This window comes from Daktulosphaira vitifoliae, unplaced genomic scaffold (assembly GCF_025091365.1).
Source record: "Daktulosphaira vitifoliae isolate Bord-2020 unplaced genomic scaffold, ASM2509136v1 Scaffold_2, whole genome shotgun sequence".
Taxonomy (NCBI): domain Eukaryota; kingdom Metazoa; phylum Arthropoda; class Insecta; order Hemiptera; family Phylloxeridae; genus Daktulosphaira; species Daktulosphaira vitifoliae.
In genome coordinates this window covers 22,889,257-22,912,499 of record NW_026099573.1, presented here as the reverse complement: position 1 = coordinate 22,912,499, position 23,243 = coordinate 22,889,257, and the positions used below count along the sequence as shown (strand labels likewise).

Here is a 23,243-nt window from a genome sequence, read left to right as displayed (position 1 = left end):
TATTTTCATATAGTCTATACTATAATAGCTAGCAATTTTGGCACCGAAACAAATCAACTTCTATTAAGTACCCGTTTTACGACAGAACCTTATTTTAATTCCTCGACACTTAGGGGCGTAATTAAGAGGGAACTGGAAGATTGATCTCCCATAAAACAAAAATATTTACACAGTGAATTGCTAGGACATGGCGCATTGTTTGGAGTGTCTGATGAATTGCAAAGAATCAATCTATTAGGTTACATAAAAGTTGAAGAAGTGGTCGGTTACTTCTGGATGGCTTTTTTTCGTGTTCCATTTGCTTATTTATTAACTTCCACATAATAAAAATTGGTCATGTTACTATGATATGTGAATTTTTAAAAACGATGTGACAGTTGAATGAGTATCATAAGCGGGACCGACCAGCAAGTCTTACGCTCCAATCTCGTACTATTTTTTTTATATCAGGGCTTCAAGCTTGTGAAAAAAAATGTAGTTGTATAAAAATTATTTTTACCCAGCAAAATCTTAAAACTGGCCCTAAACAGAATAAAGGCGGTTGGCAGTATTTAATTTGTATTGACTTAGCAATTTTGTAGTATTTCAACGTCACTAATTGTTTAAAACAACATACAACTATATGCATATCACATCGATGATTTTTGTGAGATAGTTAAGTCAATTTTTGTAATTTTTAAATAATTTATGAACATTATTAGACGTTTTCTACTGTGCTTAATGGTATTCAAGTTGTTTCCATTGTTAGTTTGGGATATTATTATAATGCGATTTGATTTGAAGTTTCATTAACCATTAGGTTAAAAAATTTACTTGAAATACGGAATATGTAATAGTCTGTATTTTAGTGTAGTGGAAAATTTTCAATTTTGATTTAGTCGTTAATTTACAAAAATTGTCATTATTTAATCGAAGTATAAGAAGTATAAAATCTCTACGGTTAAAAAGAATATTGGAACTGGTCATTGAATATAGTAATTTTATATACAAAGAATTTCAGATTTACATTCATACAAATATGATGGGGCAGACTATTACATTAAATATTGAATACCTATACTCAACTTAAAAAAGAAAGACGACAATTATTTTTTCAAAAACATTGATTATACAAGGATCATCAGAATTTAATGAACTAGAAAATTTTTTGATAAAATAAAATAAATAATAATAATTGTTTTTTGATTTCTTTTAGGTATATCTTACTCAAACTATCAATTATAAGGTATTTTTAGATGTTTATCCTTATGCTTTATAAGGGTGTAAACTTAATTTTTTTTATGAGCAAAATTAACATAATTAATTAACTTATGTTTTTTATCAAAATAATTTTTCAACTTTTTTTTTGAAAATAGTGAATTTTTGTAACACTATTTCATGTAAAATTTGGTGAATATAAGAAAAAACCAACATTTTTTTATATTAAACATAATTATATTGTTGACATAAAAAAATATAAAGCATTCAAATAGGACTAATACAACAAATTTTTTTCCTACAAATTTGCTCTATTAGACTCATTGCACAACATAAAATTTGGAATAAAAAAAAAGATTTCTAACTTATATAAGTTGCTCACTTAGTATACTTATATTTCAAAAATTAATAACTGGTAGTAGAAGAAACTAAAGCATAAAAATATGCTGGGTATTTTATAAAACGCATTAAACAAAAAAAGGATAAATCTTAGATTTTTGACATTAGTAACTTTTCAATATTCTTCTTACTAGATGTAATAAGATCACCTAAAAAAAAAAAATTATATAAATAAGTGAATTTAACAACAATAAATTATAATAATACACAATGTGTATGAAGTCAATCGTATAGTTTAATCTGTCTGAAGTGAGAATTGAAAATTGGTTAATCAAATCTATCAATATCTTAAAATTTTGTCATATTTAGATTAATTATCAATTTTATGATCATTAGTACCTCATTTTTTTTTATTGTTGTTATATGATAATAATATGTCATAAATTCTTACCAAAAAGTACTGTTAAATCCAATATTGATTGTTTTTTATTAATACTGTAATATGTAGTTTCATTTCCAGGCCTAAAATTTTTTTAGACTTTAATAACAAAAATGAACTGCATCCTGTTATAATTTTGTTGATCATTCCACATATTTTTTAACCGACACCAAATATTGTTATTTTATAAATAATTGTTATTGCTTTTTACTTTGTTATTGATAATAAAATTATTAAAGAAATACAAGGAGAGGTGCATGGTGTTTGTTGTCAATATAGTGTTAATAGAAACAAAGAAAAAAATTAATCAACAGCTAGTGGTGTGGAGATCAGCTTTTAAAGGAAGGGAATTAAAAATAAGTAGGAGTAGGACAGAGCATTTTGAGTATGACTTATAATGAGTAATGAGGAGATCAGTGATAATAAGCAAGGACGTAATAAGAGAGGTAAAAAGTTTTAAGTATTAAGGATTAGTTCTGCAAAAGAATGGTGGTATTGACAAGGATGTAAGACACAGGATTAGTGAGTGATGTGGAGAGAAGCGTCTGGTGTCTTATGCGATAAAAGAATTCCAATGAGGCTGAAAGGTAAGTTCTATATGACTGTAAGGAGACTAACTATGATGTATGGTTTAGAGTTTTGGGCAGTTGACAAGAAAGTAGAGCAAAGATGAGAATGTTATATGGATGAATGGAGTAACTAGAGAAGACAGGATAAGGAATGAACATATAAGTAGGAGTATAGGTGTAGAGTCAATCTTTGGTAAGATGAGAGAAAATATACTTAAATAGTTTGGTCATATTATGAAGAGAAGGAATCAGAAGCTTTGATAATAATTATGAAAATAAATGTCGAAGGAAGAAGAGGTAGAGGAAGACCAAAAAAAAAAAGAGATGGAGATATGTTATTGAATGCAATATGACAACAGCTGATGTGAGCGTAGATGATGTGGGAGATTGTGTCAAGTGGAAGTTTAGAATAAGGGTGGCTGACCCCAAGTAGTTGAGATTAAGACGAGGAAAAAAAGAAATGTTAAGTGTTAATTTAATAAAAATGTTTCTAACAAGTTGGATAAATAAAATATTTTTAAATATTGCAATATAAGGTTAAATTATAATAATAATATAATTACTTTTTATATTTGTTTATCATTTGCAATTTAATTAGAGAATTTAAATTATTTATAATGAAATCTTTTGATAAACAATACAAATTAAAACACTGCTGGAAGTTATCATTCATTAAATATTCAATTCTCAAATAAACTAATTTATACAAATAAATAGCTGAAATATCTTTTGTTGATACCTGAAAACAGTATACTTTCAGGTATTTGAATAAATTTTTGTAATTTAAGCATTATTTGATCATGAACTTACACTTCCAAGAATATCATATATAAGTTGATAACAATACAAAAATGGAGTTGAAATTAATAACCTTAGTAACTCTTTTTCTTTTTTATTCATACATAAATAAAGTGAATAACTTATTTTAAAATCCTGGAATAAATTAAAAAATAATCAACTTTAGTTTAATTCTTATCATGACAAATGTTTTGACAATCATATACTGCATTAAAAAAAAAACAAATTATTGTTCTTTATTACTTACTTCAATTTCTGAAAATTCTATAAATGCAAATTCAAATTCAAATAATTTTCGTAATAGAAAAAATTTTGCTTTAAGATTTAACAGTTCTGAAAATAAATAGTATTAGGCATGGTAACAACATATTTTATGATCTACTTAAAAATACAATATGTTGAGTCACTTTAAAAGACATTAAATGCATGTGCCTGGAAAAGTTTCCTGACTTTTTAAATTAGTGTTAAGGCACTGATGTACCTAATATTAATAATAATAAAGACCTTTTTTTCTTTTCTATATTGATCGTAGTGTGTCAGGATTTAGTACTTCAGGCCGCACAATTCTTAAATGCAAGACTTAAAATAAGAAAATAATATCAAGATACGACGTAGGCATTAAAGGATATCAATTATAAACCCCACACCAAAAAAGAAAACAATATGAAATTAACACATTTTTTATCAATAAACGTCCAATAATTTTTATGTTAAATGAAATGGAATTTTTAATTACTATTCATTTAAAATTGAAAAATACACCTTTTCTTAAATATGAAATAAAAATAATTGTTGTGATATAAGCCATAAATATAATTAATAAGAAATGTTATTAAAGTAATATATTAAATACTCCACTATTTACTTACCATTGTTCCAATACATTTTAGAATCTATTAATATAGTTATGAATGCAACATTCACAATAAAATGTAATGTAGGATTTATGTATAGCTGATTGAGTATCATAGGAAATGCACTTTTGAATGTTTCATACTTAAATTCTGTGAAAATTTGTATTAGAGTTATGTCAGCAACAGTGAATGTAAAAAAGGATTACGTATTACATTTTAGTACAGTTTAATGGGTTAAATTAATTTTTTCTAACCTAAATTTTAGATTCAATGCAAAGCAATAAATGATTCTTAACATAATAATTATATTAAAAAAATTATTTATGGTATTTTTTATTTTTATATATTTTTTGATTTATCAGTTATTAACAGAGAACGAATTTAATTGTAACTTCTGGGTGAATAATAATAATTAACATATGGTAAGGTATTAATATATTTCTTAATTTTTTAAGTTAAGTGGTACCAATTTCTCATTTTATATATTTGTATAATTATTAAATATTATATACATATTTTGGTATAAGATCTAAACATTTGGGAATATCTTTCCCCGAAAAAGAAGATTCAAAAACCTAAAACCCAAAGAGATACTTAATTTTGTTAGAGACAGGACTCTTTGAATGTATGTGCAGCCTAGTATAACGTTCTATATATAATTTTAGGTAATGAACAATAGCAACAACACTTCGGTGAAAACACTTATGTGAAGAAACTGAAACAATATAATTCGTTAGAAGATGCGCACAATAGACCTATAGACCAATTATTGGTCTATAGACCAATTATTAGTCTACAGACCTATTATAGGTCTGAGTACATGGGCAATTTTTTAAAACCACTTTTATAACTAAAACTAAAATTAAAAAACTATATATTTTAGTAGTATGGCGTTGTTTGCCTCATTATTATTAAGGTTTTTCGTTTTTANCTAGAAATTTCTTAAAAGCAAGATTTTTTAGTTTAAAAATAGTCATATCTGCATAAATAAGAAGCTTGACTTAAATCATATGTATACAGGGTGTTCAGTAAGTCAGGAAACGGGTTTCTATTGTTCTCATTGTTTGTAACAATGAGAACAATAGAAACCCGTTTCCTGACTTACTGAACACCCTGTATACATATGATTTAAGTCAAGCTTCTTATTTATGCAGATATGACTATTTTTAAACTAAAAAATCTTGCTTTTAAGAAATTTCTAGAACACTATATTGATAGAAAAATTCAAGACGAAAGTACAATAAGAAAAATGTACGAAGTGTAATTTATAATAAAACATTAACATTGATAAGACAAATATTCAAAATTGGCCTATTTGAGTTTCTATAGATGAGTCAACTGATTCAAACTATAATATACGTAGGTACTATTATAGTCCACAAACTCAGTCTTGAACAAAATTCTTCGTTTTTTTTAAATTGCGAAAAATTAGACAGATGTAATCATAAACAACCACCAAACTTCTCAATGATTCAATGAAATCGTTATGGCTAGACGATATACAATAAGAAAACGTACATTAATTTTTATCCTATGTTTCACCATATATAGTCAAAGCAGGAAGTCTGTTGAAAGAGTCAAAAATGTTTTAGATAAAGCAAAAGATATCGTCGGAAATATAGCAAAACAAACATATGTTTCTCAAAAAATCCCGGATTAGAAGATATGAAAAACTATAAAGACTATGCTTGAAGGGGAAATGGTAAAAACATTAATAGTCAATTTTACTCCTATTGAAATAGCTAAAATGAAGTATGCTCTAATTATGTCAGTGACGTGGAACATTTATTTAACAAATACAATAATATTCTACAACATAACTGTCAAAACTTTAATTTGTTTTAATTTGAGAGAATATGTGGTTTCACATTGTTTTAATGTTGATTATTCAATGAAAGTTAACACATTATTTTTAATTCATACATTTATTTAATAGATTAACTATAATATTCAGTTACGATTTATCGGTCGTATTGTACGGACGTGTTTATCTCGCGTACGTTTGTAGTTACCCGCCTATTTTTAGAGTACTATTCCGTTTATTCATAGTTTTTATCAGTTTTGAAACCATTGTTTTGCCTTTTTGGCACATTTACGGTGTGTGTTATATTATTGTGTGGGAAAAACAAATATATCTAGTGTCGAAGTCGTAGCTTCTCCTTCCTTTCCTTCCCTTAGCCATTTTACCAATACATATACTAATAAACATAATAAGAAAAAAAGTAATAAAAACTCAAGTCCCCTCCCCCCATTTTCCTCCTTTACCGAATGACTGTTCTAGGCCAATTTCGCCTAATGGCAGTTTTTTGAAATATATATCCCAAAATCGCAATGTAAAAGTTGATGATCGTAACTGGATTTCCTACTTTTCACAACATATCGCTCAGCTACACGAAATTCTTCCACTCCCTCTCCCTCCTCCTCGCATACCGCTGTTAACAGATTTAATTATTCGAAAGCTGATCTAAGGCCATCTTTCCAAAATTACATGACCATTTTCACTTCTAATTTTTCCTACTCCTCTCCCATTGAAGACTACAACTGGTTGGTGTCTACAATTATTAGAGCCGTTAATTTATCTGTTCCTTTAATTAAAAGACCAAAAAGTTTTTTTCCTCCTTTCAAATATGGTAGTCTTCCTCTTGCATCTACGCTATCAATGAACACACTAAAGCTTTTAAAAAATATAGACCCTCGGGTCGATTAAGCGACTTTTTTGAGTACCAAAGGGTACGCACCTCTATTCAAAAAACACTTAAACAAGCAAAAATTATGTCCTGGTGCTCCTTTTGTTCCTTACTTAATCCTTCATCTAGCCTGTCCAATACCTGGGCTATTGCCAAAAAATTTAAAAACTGTCTATATAATAATTCTCCCTCTTTAAACGAGTCATGGGTTGATCCCTTTTGCAATAAGGTTGCTCTTCTCTACGTCTCAAACTTTCTTCAAATTTATTATTTCGAGGCTGCTCTATTGAAAAGCCAGTTAATTATTTTCGCTAGAAAAAGCTTACCTTCCGTTTACCCCATAAATACTCTTGATGGGATAATCATCTCCCCCTCTGATTGCGTCACTTATTTAGGCCTCAAACTGGAATCTAAGCTGAGATGGCTTCCTCATTTCCATTTCATTCTTTCGTCCGCTGCTCGCTTGGCAAATTTCTTGCGCTGTATTACTGGTACATTCTGGGGCTCTCATCCATCTTTATTACTTCTCATTTTTAAATCCGTTATCCGCGCTAAAATTGAATACGGCTCTTTTTCTCTATCTTCTTTAGCTTTCTACACTCATAGGAAAAAACTAAATTCCTTTTAATCCCCATGCTTGCGCAGCATTCATGGTGTTCTTAAGTATACCCCGAGCCATAGTATTTTTGTTTATCTCTCCCCTCAAAATCCGCTGTCGATTGCTTGCTAATAAATTTCTCCAAAAATGTATCTCTACCATCATATCATTTCCTTATACAGTAGAACCCCTCTAATCCGCCAACTTCGGGACCGTGGGTATGGTCGGAACGCAAAAAAGGTCGGATTATCCGAAAAAGTAAAATTTTAAAAAATTAAAAAAACAAGTTAATTTAAAAATTTATTTACAAAAAAAGTCAGTTATACATTTTTGTTTAACAGATGAAATTCTTGACTTAGCTGCAATATTCCTACATTTCTTTATCCACAAAATGTCCATAGGTTTTGAGCTTGAGTCCTGCTCAATGTACTGAAGGGCAATATCAAAAGCGTTTTTGGCATCGGTATGTGAAATCCGGGCAGGAGGTTCGTCATCATCATCATCTGAGTCCTCGTTCACAGTTTCTTTACTTATATTTTCTAAAACGGCGGTAATAATCTCATCGTCACATTTGGTCATCCATTCCTCAACGTCATTGGCACGGATAATCACTTGTACAGTTTGCAGATCTTTAATGATTTCCTGCGTGTCGTTGTTTTGCTCGTTTTCTATCTAGTCACTTTCGGCCATAATTGTCGGACAAAGCTTACGCCAAGATTTTCTCAGCGTGTCAGGTCTAAGTTCCTCTCATGACTCTGCAATCGTATAAATAGCATTTTTGATGTTGAGGGATTTCATAGCTTCAAGTATGTTACAACCTTCTTCGGACTTTTCTAAAATTGAACTGATGTACTTTCTACGATAGCGCCTCTTTAACCATTCTATCACTCCCTGATCCATTGGTTTGATAAGTGATGTGACATTTGGTGGAAGGAAGATAGCTTTAATGTTCCCTTTCACTAAATCTTCTTCTGATGGATGTGATGGTGTGTTATCTAACAGCAATAGAGCACGAACGGGAAGCATTTTTTGTTTTAAGTCTTTTTCAACAGATGGAACAAACTCGTCGAAGAACCAATATTTGAAAAGATTGTAATCCATCCAAGCAGATTTTTGATTGCGGTAATAAACCGGCAAGGAAGACATGTTTATGTTTTTGAATGCCCTAGGCTTCTTATATTTATCAATAACGAACAGCGGAAACTTGTGTGAACGATCACCGTTGCTGCAAGGAGCAATGGTTAGCCTATCTTTCATAAGTTTCGTTCCTACGACTGTTTCATTTGATGCAGCGAGCGTTTTGTTTGGGAGCATTTTATAGTTTAGGCCAGTCTCGTCTATGTTGTAAACTTGACAAGATAACAGCTCATTTTCTTCGACAATTTTTTGAAACTTTACGAAAAATTCCTTAGCCGCCTCAGCATCAGCAGGTAGTTTTTCACCAGAAATTGAAACAAACCGGACGCCATGACGGGTTTTCCAGCGAACAATCCAGCCTTCACTAGCTGCGAACTCACTTTCAGCTTCTAATTTTTTGTGCAAAGATATTGCCTTTTCTTTTATGATATCGGGGTTCCCCTTTGTCTTTTTAGACAGAACCACATCCACAATGCGTTAACAAGCAATTCAAGTTAAGGTTTTCTCAACGTTTTCCGATACTTAAGGATGTTTTCACTATCTATCTATAGATAGTGTCACTATCTATCGTCACTGTGTATGATTCAATGTCTTTCCGATTTTTTCTCCAGTCTTTCATAGTCGTAACGCCTACATTGAGTTCCTTGGCAATATTTTAGAGTGATTCCCCTTTGTCCAGTCTTTGTAACATTGTTAATTTTTTATTTAATGAAAGAGTAACATGCTTACGTTTCACTCCTGACATGTTGAAATTAAATTATGTACACACAATTGACGCCGTCGGAATATTACCGTCATACTGATTTGGATATCACCCGGATCAGATGGTAATACTCTGTGTTGTGCTTTTTGGAAGTGTAAATTAATAAAACCCGAGATGCCTTATCACTTATCGGTGACCGTCGGCGTTGACATAAATACGAGTCAATGTCCGACGGCCATTATCTAGTCTTGATTTATGTACACACGAATGTACAAAAATAATATGAGAGATAATTCAATACTGAAAATAATGGGAAGTAGCATGCGATCGCGAGTAAATCATTAACAAGTCGAGATATGTTTTTCAACTCTGATAACGGTCGGATTAGCCGGAGTGATAGACTAGCCGAGGGCGGACTAGAGGGGTTCTACTGTACTCTCAATTAAGTAATTGTTGGTGCAACGTGCCTAAATCGCTGCAAATTTTAGCCTCAGTATGCTCTTCCCTGTCTCTCATGGTCTGTCACATTTACAAATCACACTCCAGATTACCTTTATTTGATTGTCCTCTAGTGGCCCTTACACTAGCTCCCATAGTGTATACTTTAACATATTTCCTCGGCTTCCCTCCTTCAATCCTCCGTTCTCTTCCTGTCACTTCTGTTAATAATCTCTTTAAAGATTATATCTCATCTAATTTTCCAACTAAATGCTTGATATTCACAGATGATTCTGTATTAACTAACTCGACTGGTTGTTCATTCTTTATTCCTGAACTTAATATTTCATACTCAACTGTACTCCTCCCTTCTTTTTCTTCTTCTACCACTGAATGCCTCGCCATCGTTAATGCTCTTATTTTTATATCTTCTACTTCAATTAATGAATTTGCTATTTTTTCTGATTCTCTATCTTGCCTACTTGCCATCACATCTAATCTATTTTCCTCTCATTTTTCTCCCAACATTCTTATTATTAGATCACTCATCTCTTTGATTTGATCCCAGAATAAATCTATTCTATTTCACTGGGTGCCGGGTCATGCCAGAATATTAGGTAACGAAACAGCTGATCGTCTTGCTACTTCTACCTCCCCTTCTTTACTTCTTTTAGTGATAACATTTCCGCTTCTGACTTTCTCCGCCTCTTTCGACAGACAGTTCTTCAAGCCTGACAGGACAGTTGGGCTGCAATAAAATTGAAAACGGTATGTTGGTATCGCTCGATATCTCCTTCCATTATTCATTTTCCATGGTTTCATAACCTTGACTTATCCAAAAAAATCATTACTCAGTACTCAAGACTTGAGAGGATAGGTCATAATCTTCTTCCTTACCATGCATTCCATTCCATCTTTCCTTAAATTCCGTTCCCTTTTGTCCCCTACATGATAGTGAAGCTCTATGCGATTTTCCTAATCTTCTCTTTGATTGTCCTACCCTAATTAACAGCAGAAATAAACTATTTAGCCTCTTAGTCTCCCACAATATTAATCCCCCTTCCGTAACTAATACTCTTAATTCCCGTTCTTCCATTATAATTATTTCCATCAAATACTTCAAGAGGAGTTCCGGCTTTGTCATTTAATCTCTAATTATTATTATTATTATATTGTAGTTATTTATTTATCTGTTTTTTTTCTCTCTTTCTTTTTTTCTTTCAATTAAACATTTTAATTTAATAATTTTTCAGTTTGTCATTAAAGGCTCTGTTAACAATAATTTTAAATAATGTACTAATATAATACTAACAATTATTGCCGCATTTGTTGTACCATTATAACATAGTGCTATGACTGTTATACTTTTTACTTTCGCTTAGAATTGTTGAGCTAATTATTATTTTAATCAAGGCTATTAAAAAAAAAAAAAAAAAAAAAACTACAAAATTAATAATTTATTTTTATTTAAAGACAGTTTTTTTTGTTTTTTAAATATTATAAGATGTTGAATTAAAATAGGTTAATACATATTTTTTAAATATTTATTAAAAAGTGAATACATATATATGTACATATGTTGGTATTTTTATTCAATTAAAATCCGTTTCCTGATTATTAATGACTTTTTTTTTCTTATCCTTGATTCATTTTTAAAAAGATTTCAAAAAAATTTTTTTAAATAGCAAAATACATATTTAATTAGTTTTTAAAATAAAAAATTATCTAATTAAGAAAATGACCGGTTGATAACAATTTCTGGACTAGCACTTAGAAAGTCATTAACATTTTTATATTAAGGCGAGAGGAGAGGTACAGCTAAGAAATGCCTATTGATAAATTTTTCATACCTACTTTTCTCCCACAGTCTATATTTTAAAATCATAATAACTTCCATTTATAAGATTAGAATTTATTTTAGTATAAATATTTACCTAATGAATCATGGAGATCAAAATTTTGTATACCATCAGTATGAATTCGCAAGTTATTATCTTCTAAAACTAAATAATTAAGATGCAGTTTTATGCTTTCTGTAACTCTTTGTGTTATGTCTGATTCTAAAAAAATACATATAGTTATAATAAGTGATAATATTATTATAAATCATTTTATTAATTACAAAATAAAAAAACCTAGCACAGTGGGGACGTGGCATAGTTGGGTCAAGTATAATGATATCTGACAGTGATTAAAATCACTATCATAAAAATGCTTCGAAGCAAATCTGTAGTGTTTATTTTTAAAATATTGGTGGATTATTCCAAAAGCTCCATGATTTCCTATTTCCTTATTTATATCCTAATGAAAGAGGTATATAAATAGTATTTATCATAAAAAAATTGTATTGATCCATATATTTTTCAAAAAGTTATAGGATTATAAAATTAAAAATATAAAAAAGAATTTTTTTACAAAAATCTTATTTTTTTATTAACTTTGATGTTAGTTTTCACCATAAAAACAAACTAAAGTTTGAAGTTTTTTTTTCATATTTAAGTATATTACATAAGCTTTAATTTAAGATATATATAAAAGTGTCAGTATTTCCAGAACACTTTCAAAAATTAAGTTAAAAAAGTTCTCCTTTCTATATGCATTTTTAAGTTTTGAACCCCCCTGGATATAGGGAAATAGTCCAATTAAAAAAAAAAGTATATAGAATGAAAGAGGTATATAAATATTATTTTACATAATAAAATTGTATTGATCCATACATTTTTCAAAAAGTTATGGGAATATAAAGTTAAAAATTTATAATATAAAATCGAGAATTTTAACATCGAAATAGCATACGGTAGTCATTTTCTCCGTGAAGACAAAATAAAGTCCGAAATTTTTTTTTTCTTAATAAAGTGTATTATATAAGCTTCGCGTCGAAGCTAATAATTATCAGAAACTTTTAAACCAGGAGTATTACTAATAAGAGAAGGATGGTAACGTACCTGCCTTAAGTTACCTTAGTCAACTAAAATGACACTTCTTTAACATTACGATAAATCAAAGAACTTTTATTACTTTATGATCAGCTTAATTAAATATAAAGAGTTCCTTAAAATAATAATTTTGTGAACACTTCTATTTTGAATTATTAATACAGAAGTTATTAATATTTTCAAAGAGGTCAGAAACATTTTTTCATAAAATAACAAGAACCTTATTTATATCAAAATATAAAACTGAAAGCTACTTTTTTTTAATTCTCTATGAAATAAGTTGATTGAAGGAATAAATAACCTTTTTAATTATAATTTTTAATTTGTTAGAATATAAATTTAAAAAATCAATTAATTAATATTAAATAAAATAATAAAGAAAATTTCAAAAGATAATAGTAATGGCAATTAAAATATGATTTTAGTAATAATTTAGGCACTAATCTAAATATGTCAAACATATGGTGAGAACTAATAAAAAATATAGTGATGTCTTTCATTGTATGCAGAGTACACATTTGCATTCTTATAATTTTGTCATAATTTTTGGGCTCTGATGCCTTGGGTGATTCTTCCCACCTCTAGCATCCCCTATTAACCTCTAATAACCTCTGTAATTTCTAAAAAAAAATTTTAATGACATTTTTAGTAATATACTTATAAAAACAGTTAAATAGCAATTTATCATCACTAAAACCTCTATATTAAATTATTTACTTTTAATTTCTACTGTTGCTCCACATTTTTCAAAAAGTTTGTTTATCCAGAAAATATTATCAATAACTGTGTCTAAATGAATTTGATTACTGTAGTTTTTTGATAAACAAAAAATTAAATCTACTGCAAGAATATTAATGTAAGATAAAACTATCCCACGTTGTTGCCTGCAAGTAGAAATCATATAACTTTTAATACAAGTTATAATATAATTTAAATTATTTTCCATTATAATTTCACCTGTATAAAATCTCATATGCTAAAGTTTTTAAAATGTCATTCTTGTTCATAATACTATTTAATTTATTAGTATTAATAAAATTCCGAGCAGAAATTGGAGAAGAAAAATGTATGTATATGTTACCATAACTTTTGTCCAATTTTTTTATGCTTTTAATAAGGCCCTATTATTTTTCACAATTTCATTAAATACAATTATGTATCTTCAAACAAGTAAAGAAAAATATTGTATATAATACCCAAGTTGTTTCTTTTACTTTAGGAATTCCAAGAAGTTCGCATGAAAATAATTTATCTTCAAGGAGACGATCATAGTTTATAGAAATTGGCACAAAAATTGTATCATGAATCTCATCATTAAGAATAAGATCTAATATAAACTTTAAAAGTCCTAAAAATAAATAAAAATATATTTATTAATTTTCAAATTAAATAGATTTATTAAAATTACCAAGTTTTGGAATAACAGATTTGTTAGAACGACTTCTAGTGCCTTCAATAAAAAATTGTAAAGGTTTTTTTTCATAAACTATTAAATATTTGATATAAGAAAATAATGTTAAATGATAAATATCATCTTGAACTTGTTTGTTTCGTCTTAAAAAAAAGGCTCCACATTGCTTTAGAAGATTTCCCATTATTTTCATATTTTTAAAATCTTAAATAAAATAAAGTGTAAAAGGTTACATTATAACTACAACAATTATTAAAAGCTAAAAAAAAAAAAAAATAAAATTTGGACAAATAATTTTTGAAACAGATAATAGAATGTTAAATAATTTTTAAGTGACAGTGTAAGGAATTAGTTCAATTCAACCAATGTATGCATATTATTTTTATGGTGAGATAAAAAAAAATTAGCTTTAACTTCTAACCTCCAGCAGAAGTACTGGCATTGCCACTGTCAATTTTCTAATAGAAAGTAACTATTTATTATAAAAACAAAAGTAAACATGCATAATTTATATGACTCTAATAAACATATAAGTTAACAATAGAATATTTTTATAAAGAAAAAAAACTACAATACTCATTTATATATATATACGATGATTCTTTTAACGCTACCATTCAATTATCTTATAATAATAATGTTGTTTTACTTTTGTTTGTTACATTTAATTTTACTTGCTATAAAATATTTTTTGTGTTCATCCTTTATGCCTTATAGGGGTGTCAACTTAATTTTTTTAACAGCAACATACATCTTTAACTAGATTATAAAATAGTAAATGTTATAATTATAAAAATGTTTGATTGATATAAACTTTTTGACGAATATTTCAAAGTTATTAAACATTTTTAAGTGTTAACGGGAGTCAAAGCGCGGGTGTTTGGATTTTTATGTCTAGACATTTCTTAGTCTCATTCTTTCCGCCTAAGTATAAAAATATTAATAACTTCTAAGATACTGATATAAAAGTTGTCATTTTCTTAATCATATTATTTACTAATATATTAGTATATACAACTACTATATACATAAGGTAGTGGGACGGCGTGGCCGAGTCGATAACGAGGCAGTTCTTGACGAGCACTGTCTTGGGTTCGAAACTCAGTCACTAGCGGCTTCATTTTCCCAACAATAGATCAGTTCGGTAATTGGAGTCCCATCCCACTCTTCGGGGACGGGCTAACAACCCGTCCCAGAGAATAAATGGCTAAGAAAACCTCCTCCTAGGGGGAGGTCGCTATGGCCCTTAATAAAAAATAATAATTTTAATACTAATAAAAAAAAAATAATAATAATAATATATATAAAGGTAGTTAAATGTATGTTATCATAAAAAAAAAAATAAAGTTGACACCTTTATAAGACATAAGATATGAACATAAAAAATACTTTATAACAGATAAATAGAGATATATGTAACTAGCAAAAAGAAATTCATAAAAAAATGATAATTTTATGAAAAATTGAGCGGCTAGTTTTAAAATAATCACCTTGTATATCACTAGTAAAAGCAAAAAAAAAAAAAAAAAACTCACAAAAATTATAATTATAATTTAACTACTATACTTTATTAAATATTATAAATAATTTTTACATGAAAAATTATTATTTTAAAAGAAATCTAGTGATTAACGAAAAAATCATTTGAAATTGCTAAGTTATTGTTTCAATCTATAAATTAATATTTTTACTTATTTATCAATTTTTTTATTTAGAATAAAAAGTGGATAGATTGTACTTGAAGTTTTCATTATGAAGTTCATTCTTTCTGACAAAAAGTCTTCAAGAATTAATGTAAAATATAAAGAGAATAAATTATATCTCTAATCAATAAAAATAATCAACAAGCTTTATAAAATATATAACTTATTCAAAAAATAGGTTTAAGAAAAATCTTTAATCACGCAGCTTGAAAAATAAAAATCTAAAATAATGCAAACCATATTGCAAATATATAACTAATTTGTGTTTACAAATTAAAGAATTTAAATACCCATGGCAGCTGCAACATATGGTACCTCAATATCATAATGAAAACAAATAAAAGCCATTAAAATGAAATCTAAGTAACTCCTATGATTTGGGACAAAAATTACAGAACTTTTGTCAAAATTCAATTTCATCTAAGCCATTAAAAAAATGTATTAATAAACCATCTCAAAAAATTAAAATTCTTTCAATCAATACATCAACGATTTATTTAATTTTATATCTTTTGAATAAAAATATTTAATTAGTATTAAAAATAAAGAATAAAAAAACACCTGAGCCTTAAATATCATCATGTATATTTTCATGATAGTTGCACCACTGATCACCACTTATACAAGGTGATAGATTTTGGGTAAGACTCATTTCCTCAGAAATGTTAGAAAATGTTTCATTTTGTAAAGAGAAAAATTATGTGATTCAAAAAACCCTATAATATTATATAGTCAAATATCTTTTTCATATCGTCAAAGATAAAAAACCTTAACTTCAATTGCAATATATGGAACCCTCTATATTGAACTTAATACTATGATGGAAAAAAAACATTTTTCTTTTTATTCGATCAATCAATTGATCATCTGTTACAGCATGTTAAAGTTTAGTAATTTGCTAATGATATTTCATTGTTAAGAATTATATAAATCTTCAATTTCAGTATTATCACATAAACTAGTTTTTATTGAATAACAAACATTAACATTAACAAACATACAAAAATCTTTGATAATTTATATTTATTAATAATTAATGCTAGTTTAAGATCGTAATAAATAGTTAGTCACCAAAGTAGAAAATTTGTATTGATAACTATCATGGAAAATGACAAATTGGAAAATATTATTACTACCACTAGTATAAAAATAAATAAATTATAATCTTTAATTTAAATTCAAATTTTCAAAAAATTATAAAATGGTTGATCAAATAAAAAAAATTATAAGAAAAAATTTCTTTGTAATTTTTTTCTCTATTATAATATAAAGGTAAAAAATAGGGGTCTACAAATAAAATTAAAGTAAACGTTTTACATAACACACTTTAAACCAAACAATTTTGCTCTTTACAAAAATTAAATATTTTCAATAGTTTCTGAAAAAATAAGTTTTATTCAAAATAAATCACTCTCTGTACATACTTTCAGACTTTATCAATGTAAAAAACAAACTATTTTCGAAATTAAAATATGATAAATGCAGAGACTGAAACTGTTTGGTTTGTTTGTTTTCGGATTTGAAAAAAGATATCAGTCCTCTAATATGATAAAAATTTAATATATTATTTTATAACATGAATATTTTTTACGTTTTAATTTTAATTTTTACCTTATTTATTTGTAGCTCATTTATATAAAGTCCTTGAAGTTTGGATTTTATAATTTTTATTAAAATAAATCCTAATATTCGTATAGTTTGATAATTTTTGATACTTTGAATATCATCCAACAATTTTAGTGCTTTAATTAAGGTATCTTCAACATCTGTTATATTTTCAGGACACTAAATTTATGTATACATTTATATTTAGTTAAGTATGGCATATAATAATTCAAAAACCCAGCACAGTGGAGTCATGGCATAGTTGGATCCAGTATAGATAACATCTGACAGTGATTAAAATCACTATCATAAAAAACACTTCGATGCGAATCTGTAGATAGTGTTTAATTTAAAAAAATTAATGGATTATTCCAATAGCTACATGATCTCCTATTTCATTATTTATATTCTGTTAACAAGTTTTATGATTTAGAAGAGTAATATATGAATAAATAAATATATATATATAGATTAATAATATATAAATATAAATAGTACTTATCTCAAAAAAATTGTATTGATCCATACATTTTTCAAAAAGTTATGGAAATATAAAGTTAAAAATTTATAATATAAAATCGAGAATTTTAACACTGAAATAGCATACGGTAGCCATTTTCTCCGAGAAGACAAAATAAAGTCCGAAATTTTTTTTCCTTAATAAAGTATATTACATAAGCTATAATTTAAGATATGTATAAAACTGTCAGTATTTCCGGAACACTTTAACAGGTTAAGTTGAAAAAGTTAATGTTTTGTAAAAAAATTGTCATTTTGAATCTCCCTCTGTGAGCAGATAAAGGGTCAAATTTATAAAAAAAATATACAAAATGATAGCTAAAAAAATCATTAGCAAAATTAACGATTTTTAAATTTGTAATTTTTTTGGAGATTTCCCCCTATTACAGGAAACGAAGGAAATTTTTTCAATTTTTGATGGTAATATCTTTGACTAGATACAATTTGTGATCTTTTGACGTATCATTAAAAGAAATCGGTTCGGTGAGAGCTAAGAAAGAATGGTAACAGACACAAAAAAAAATTAATAAATAAATAAAAAAAAAACACATCAGTAAAATTAATACCTTTTCACCTTCGCATCAAAGCTAAAAATTGATAGTGAAATTTTAAACATAATAAAGAAAATAATATAAGTTAATACTTATGTAAATGATGAGTTGACCCTATGTTGAATATGTTTATTTAAACTAGATTTATATTGGTAAGAAATATACAATATCATTATATGATTAAAGTTGAATGAAAAAGTTTAAAAGTAATATCCAAAATTATAAAAATATTACTAACCTTCATCAGAAAATCTTTAATTTGTTTTTTTAATATTTCTTGTTTATTCAGTGTAGACATGCTTTCAAGACAATTTTTTTCATTTTTTAATGAATTTATTGGCTTTAAAGACCAACTTATATCACATACATTTTTTAATTCAATTAATAAATTAACAAATGAATCAACATTAACAGACATTGTAACCTGTAAAATGTTTAAATTAAAATATTTAATATAATTTTTTGCCGATCAATTAGTGGCATATTTAGAAATGGTCCAAGCACCCATGGATATAAAATTGTGNTTTTTTGCCGATCAATTAGTGGCATATTTAGAAATGGTCTAAGCACCCATGGATATAAAATTGTAGTAGTAGGTAGCAGTAGAAAGGTGAATATCTCCACTACACTATGTTTTAAAAGCTATCAGCTATCTGGACCTCCTCATTTAAAATATCTAAATATGCCACTATCAGTAATATAAATTTATTAAAATAAATCCTAACACTTGTACATGCAATAGCTTTTGTTTAAAAATCATTCAACAATTGTAATAAAATGGTACCATATTTTAATTAGGGAAAAATCTATATCTTTGAACTTTATTAACATAAATCACACTTTATCAATTTTTCAGGAAGACAAAGAAACACAAAAATATAACTTCTTTGAACCTCTACAGAGATTGAATTTTTTTTCAATTGTTCATATTTTGTCTTTACTATGTTGAGTAATGTTTATTTGGTTTAACCATTAGGACTTGAGCTTTTATAATTCTGATAAAATAGATAGAGTCACCATAACAAAGTATGTTGTTTTAGATTAATGGAAAAATTAATTTCACCCACATAGTGTAATAATTTCAAACTTATATTAATCTAGTTTTGTAGTATAGAAATGTTCAAAGTTTTAGCTTTTATGCTGTATTATAAAAATAATCTTAGAAAGTAACTATGAAATACTCTGCTCCTATTACAATTATTTAGATAAAAATCAATACTTTCAATGAGTTCTCATAGTATATGGCATTCATTAAATAAATTGTGAGTATGATAAATGCTTAGATTGCAAAAATTTAACAAACGCTACATTTTGGATTAAGCCCTGACAATCCTAATATCTACTATGATCATAAAAATATAATGAAAAAGTATTAGCTTTACAATTAAGTTAACTTATTATAGACTGTATCATATAGAATTTTACTTGTATCTAAAACTATTCATTGAATACATTAAATAAATTCAACTGTATTAAATAAGTTATAAGTTTTGAATCTATTTACTTTCTCAATTCTTAGAAATTTTTAATGAAACCATCGGCTATGTATCCAGAAGTGCAACAATTTGAAAATTCATTACAAACAGAATTATTTATTTCTTTTAATTTACATAGAAATTTACAAGAAATAGTAATTAGGTAAGAAATATCTGTTTAAAATTTATTTATTCGATAGTAACAAATTGTTATTATTGGACAAAAATTATTTAATATTACCTAAAATTTTTTTTAGTGATACTATAAACTCTTATCACAATAATTGCACCTCAAAATTTGAATTCATCCAGAAAATTATAGGGGCTTATTACATAAATCAACATTTTTAATTCTATTACTTTAAAACACAATTAATACAAATTAAATAAATCTATTAATTTTTTAAACAAAACTAACTTAATAGTAAAATCGACTTTTTCTAATCTACATTTGAAAATATAAAAGTTAATTGTTCGTCACAATATACATAACTTTTCATGTTATTTTGTAAGTTTTGTAATATTTGCAATAGAGAGTTTATAGTTAATACAATTGCCAGTTAGGTATCAAATCATTATTTAAAAAAACCTATTAATCACAGAGTAGTTATTGCTTTTTAATGAATTAATTGATTCAAGATCATTGACGTTAAACTAATAAAAAACACTTATCAGTTTTAAATGATTTTATCACAAAACAGATGTGATCGCAGAATCGTTTTGAGCGTAAGTAAAAAATTATCAATACTGAACAACCGTAGATAATAAAGAATGGATAGCTAACGGTACCTTATTAGAGATACCAACATCTGCGCTGTTTGCTGTTAGTTTCTGGATGGGTGACCGTACGGGAACTTTAGCAATGACACACACCTTGTCCCTATACTTGCTCCTCATCTATAATGAGGTTATGTCAGGTTGACAATCAATATTACAAAAAATTTTGTAATATGTTGCTATAAATCATAAATTTAAAAAAGAAATGATTTTTAGTTTCACCTGAATTTAACGATGGNAAAAAAAAAATGATTTTTAGTTTCACCTGAAGTTAACGATGGATTTTTACAATTATAATTATATTTTTGATAATACGCTCAATTGAGTAAATATTTTTAACTACTTTGTTTTGATTGGTTCATTTAGTTAAAGTAAATTATTAAAATTAATTAAGTTCTGAATATTTCAATTGCTTGAAAAATATTTCAAATGATTACTATTCTTTCTATTTCAGTTATCTATTACGATAAAAATGCAAAAAAAATCGAATTTTTTTGATAAATGTACTGTAAATAGTAATTATAAAATTTCCTGATTGCATATCAATCATAAAATTTTCATTTTTTTCAATTTAATAATGTCAATTTCAAACTTGCAAGTTGAACTATAAGTTATAGTAACAAATTCATTTTTTAGCTTCGATGCGAAGCTGAGAAGGTATTTTTCATTAAAACTTTCACTTTAAAAGACAATAAAATGTAGGTTCAAAATGATTACCTTTAACATATTAAAAATCAAAATCGTTAGATTTTGGTAGATTTATAAAGTTCCTAAAGCGACTTTAAATTTAAGAAAATTTTTATATTTTGTACCTTTATATTAGATTTCATATTTCTACCTATACTGGAAGTATCTTATAACTTTGATGATGAATGATTGAACACTATTGTTGGTATAAGTGTTAAACATTTTTAGCATTATTATAGAATCTATAGAATAATATAGAAAAAAACGCCAAAAAAATTTGTATAGAATAATTATTTTATATAAATTTCACAAAAAAAACTAATTAAGATACTAATTTATAGACAAAGTCTTTGAGTAAAACTTAGGATTATATTCCGTTTTCTTTATTAAAAAGATAACATTTTATCGCCTTTGAATTTTTAAGAATCTGAAGCATCAATCTTCTCAGTTATTACAAACAATAATTGAAGCAATGACATAAGAAAGATACTAAAAATAACTAAATTAATAACTTTTATCTAAACCACTTTAGACTTACAACGAAGTTTTTTTATTTTTAGCATATTTTTTTTACGTTTAATTTAGTTTTTTTACCAGATTATTAGGATATTACTATACTATTTTCAAAAAAAAAAAATTTTAATTAAGCACCTTTCTTATTTCCATCGAATCAATTATTCTTAAGAAATAAATAACATTATTTGATGATTACTTTATTTTTTTTTATAAAATATTCTAAGTTCACTGAACGTTTATATTATCTAAACTAAATGGTTCAACTAAGTCAGAAACAGCTAACCACTCCTGCAAATAAGCTCTAATGAGGGTGCGAACTCGATTAAGTTGTGGAGGATCTGATGGAGATGGTGGATACATATCAGCACAGTGAGCAGTTCCTAAAAAATAAACAAAATATAAAACAATTTTCTTTAAAATAAAGGTATAAATGGGCCTACCGTTAATGTAAATAGCCACAGTATTGATAATTTTAGTATGCGTCATGCCTAATGCATGCCATGGATCCACTGTTCCTTGTACATAAATAACTCTGCTTTCTTTTATATCAAGTTGTCCATACATCATATTGCTTCTATTGATTCCTCTTGTTAATAAATCAATATCATAACTATAAATAATTATACTTATAAATTTTAAAATCGACCATGTGATCGTAGTTAAAAGAGTAATTATTATGGTTAAATATAGTTTCATGATGAAATTTAACTATACAATAAATAATTCCTCTTTCCCTTTAATATATTACTTATTCTATAACCAATATGCATCAACAGAGAAGCTAACATGATTTACTCGTTAATACCTCCCCCTAATCCTATATCACATAGTACACTTAAATTTCATAATACAACAACAAATAGCAACTTTAAAAACATTAAAAATAATGATGTATGTATCACAAATTGATTTTATAATAGAACANTTAAAATGCTATAACTTTTTGAAAAATGTATGGATCAATACAATTCTTTTATAAGAAATAAAATTTATACAGGGTGATTTTTTTATCATAACCCACTCAATTACTTGCAGAATAATAATAATTTAAACATTTTTTTTTATTATTATTATCTTTAATTACACATTATTCTTGAATTTTTAACTATGTAATACTTTTTAAGTTCATCCCTTATGCCTTGGAGGGGGGTCAACTTTGTTTTTTTAAATGGTAACACATATTTTTAATTTAATAAAATGTTTGAGTTTTTAATTTAATAGTAAATGGCATTTGAATTTTTAATATAACTTAATTCGTTTATTAGATATAATCATTTAAAGTTTCAAATTTTTGAATTAATATA

At 26.8% G+C, this 23,243-nt stretch overlaps 2 protein-coding genes across 9 annotated transcripts in view; both read right to left on the bottom strand.

The window, feature by feature from the left end:
* Positions 1-1,438: 1,438 nt before the first annotated feature.
* Positions 1,439-20,871, bottom strand: LOC126899556 (dihydroxyacetone phosphate acyltransferase). 8 transcript variants are annotated; one of them, XM_050674583.1, is made up of 16 exons: positions 20,201-20,219; positions 19,989-20,082; positions 18,723-18,908; positions 17,421-17,594; positions 16,100-16,229; positions 14,104-14,310; positions 13,892-14,043; positions 13,653-13,816; positions 13,413-13,579; positions 11,694-11,819; positions 4,212-4,346; positions 3,590-3,675; positions 3,355-3,477; positions 3,108-3,283; positions 1,988-2,058; positions 1,442-1,745 (listed from the first exon to the last, which is right to left on the bottom strand). In XM_050674583.1, the coding sequence occupies exons 3-16, from the start codon at positions 18,900-18,902 to the stop codon at positions 1,687-1,689; spliced, it is 1,950 nt and encodes a 649-aa protein (XP_050530540.1). In that variant the 5' UTR covers positions 18,903-18,908; positions 19,989-20,082; positions 20,201-20,219; the 3' UTR covers positions 1,442-1,686. The 8 variants fall into 8 exon arrangements, with proteins under 8 accessions (XP_050530534.1, XP_050530533.1, XP_050530540.1 ...); XM_050674577.1 differs by lacking the exons at positions 19,989-20,082; positions 20,201-20,219 and adding an exon at positions 20,749-20,871 and having other exon boundaries at positions 1,439-1,745; positions 13,910-14,043; XM_050674576.1 differs by lacking the exons at positions 19,989-20,082; positions 20,201-20,219 and adding an exon at positions 20,749-20,871 and having other exon boundaries at positions 1,441-1,745.
* Positions 20,872-22,120: 1,249 nt separating this feature from the next.
* Positions 22,121-23,243, bottom strand: part of LOC126899563 (putative serine protease K12H4.7) — a 156,470-nt gene continuing 155,347 nt past the window's right edge. The window contains exons 10-11 of the mRNA XM_050674596.1: positions 22,380-22,549; positions 22,121-22,319 (exon numbers count right to left, since the gene is read on the bottom strand). Of these exons, the coding sequence (XP_050530553.1) occupies positions 22,165-22,319; positions 22,380-22,549 (325 nt within the window). The 3' untranslated portion in view covers positions 22,121-22,164. The remainder of the gene's footprint in view (positions 22,320-22,379; positions 22,550-23,243) is intronic.

Excerpts from the sequence above, each read along its gene's own strand:
- LOC126899556 (XM_050674576.1), bottom strand. The coding sequence starts at position 20,856 with ATGAGGAGCAAGTATAGGGACAAGGTGTGTGTCATTGCTAAAGTTCCC. Across the intron at positions 16,230-17,420 it reads ATGAGCTACAAATAAATAAG|ATGAAATTGAATTTTGACAA; the intron begins GTAAAAATTAAA and ends TTAATGGCTTAG. Across the intron at positions 13,817-13,891 it reads AAGTAAAAGAAACAACTTGG|GGCCTTATTAAAAGCATAAA; the intron begins GTATTATATACA and ends GAAAAATAATAG.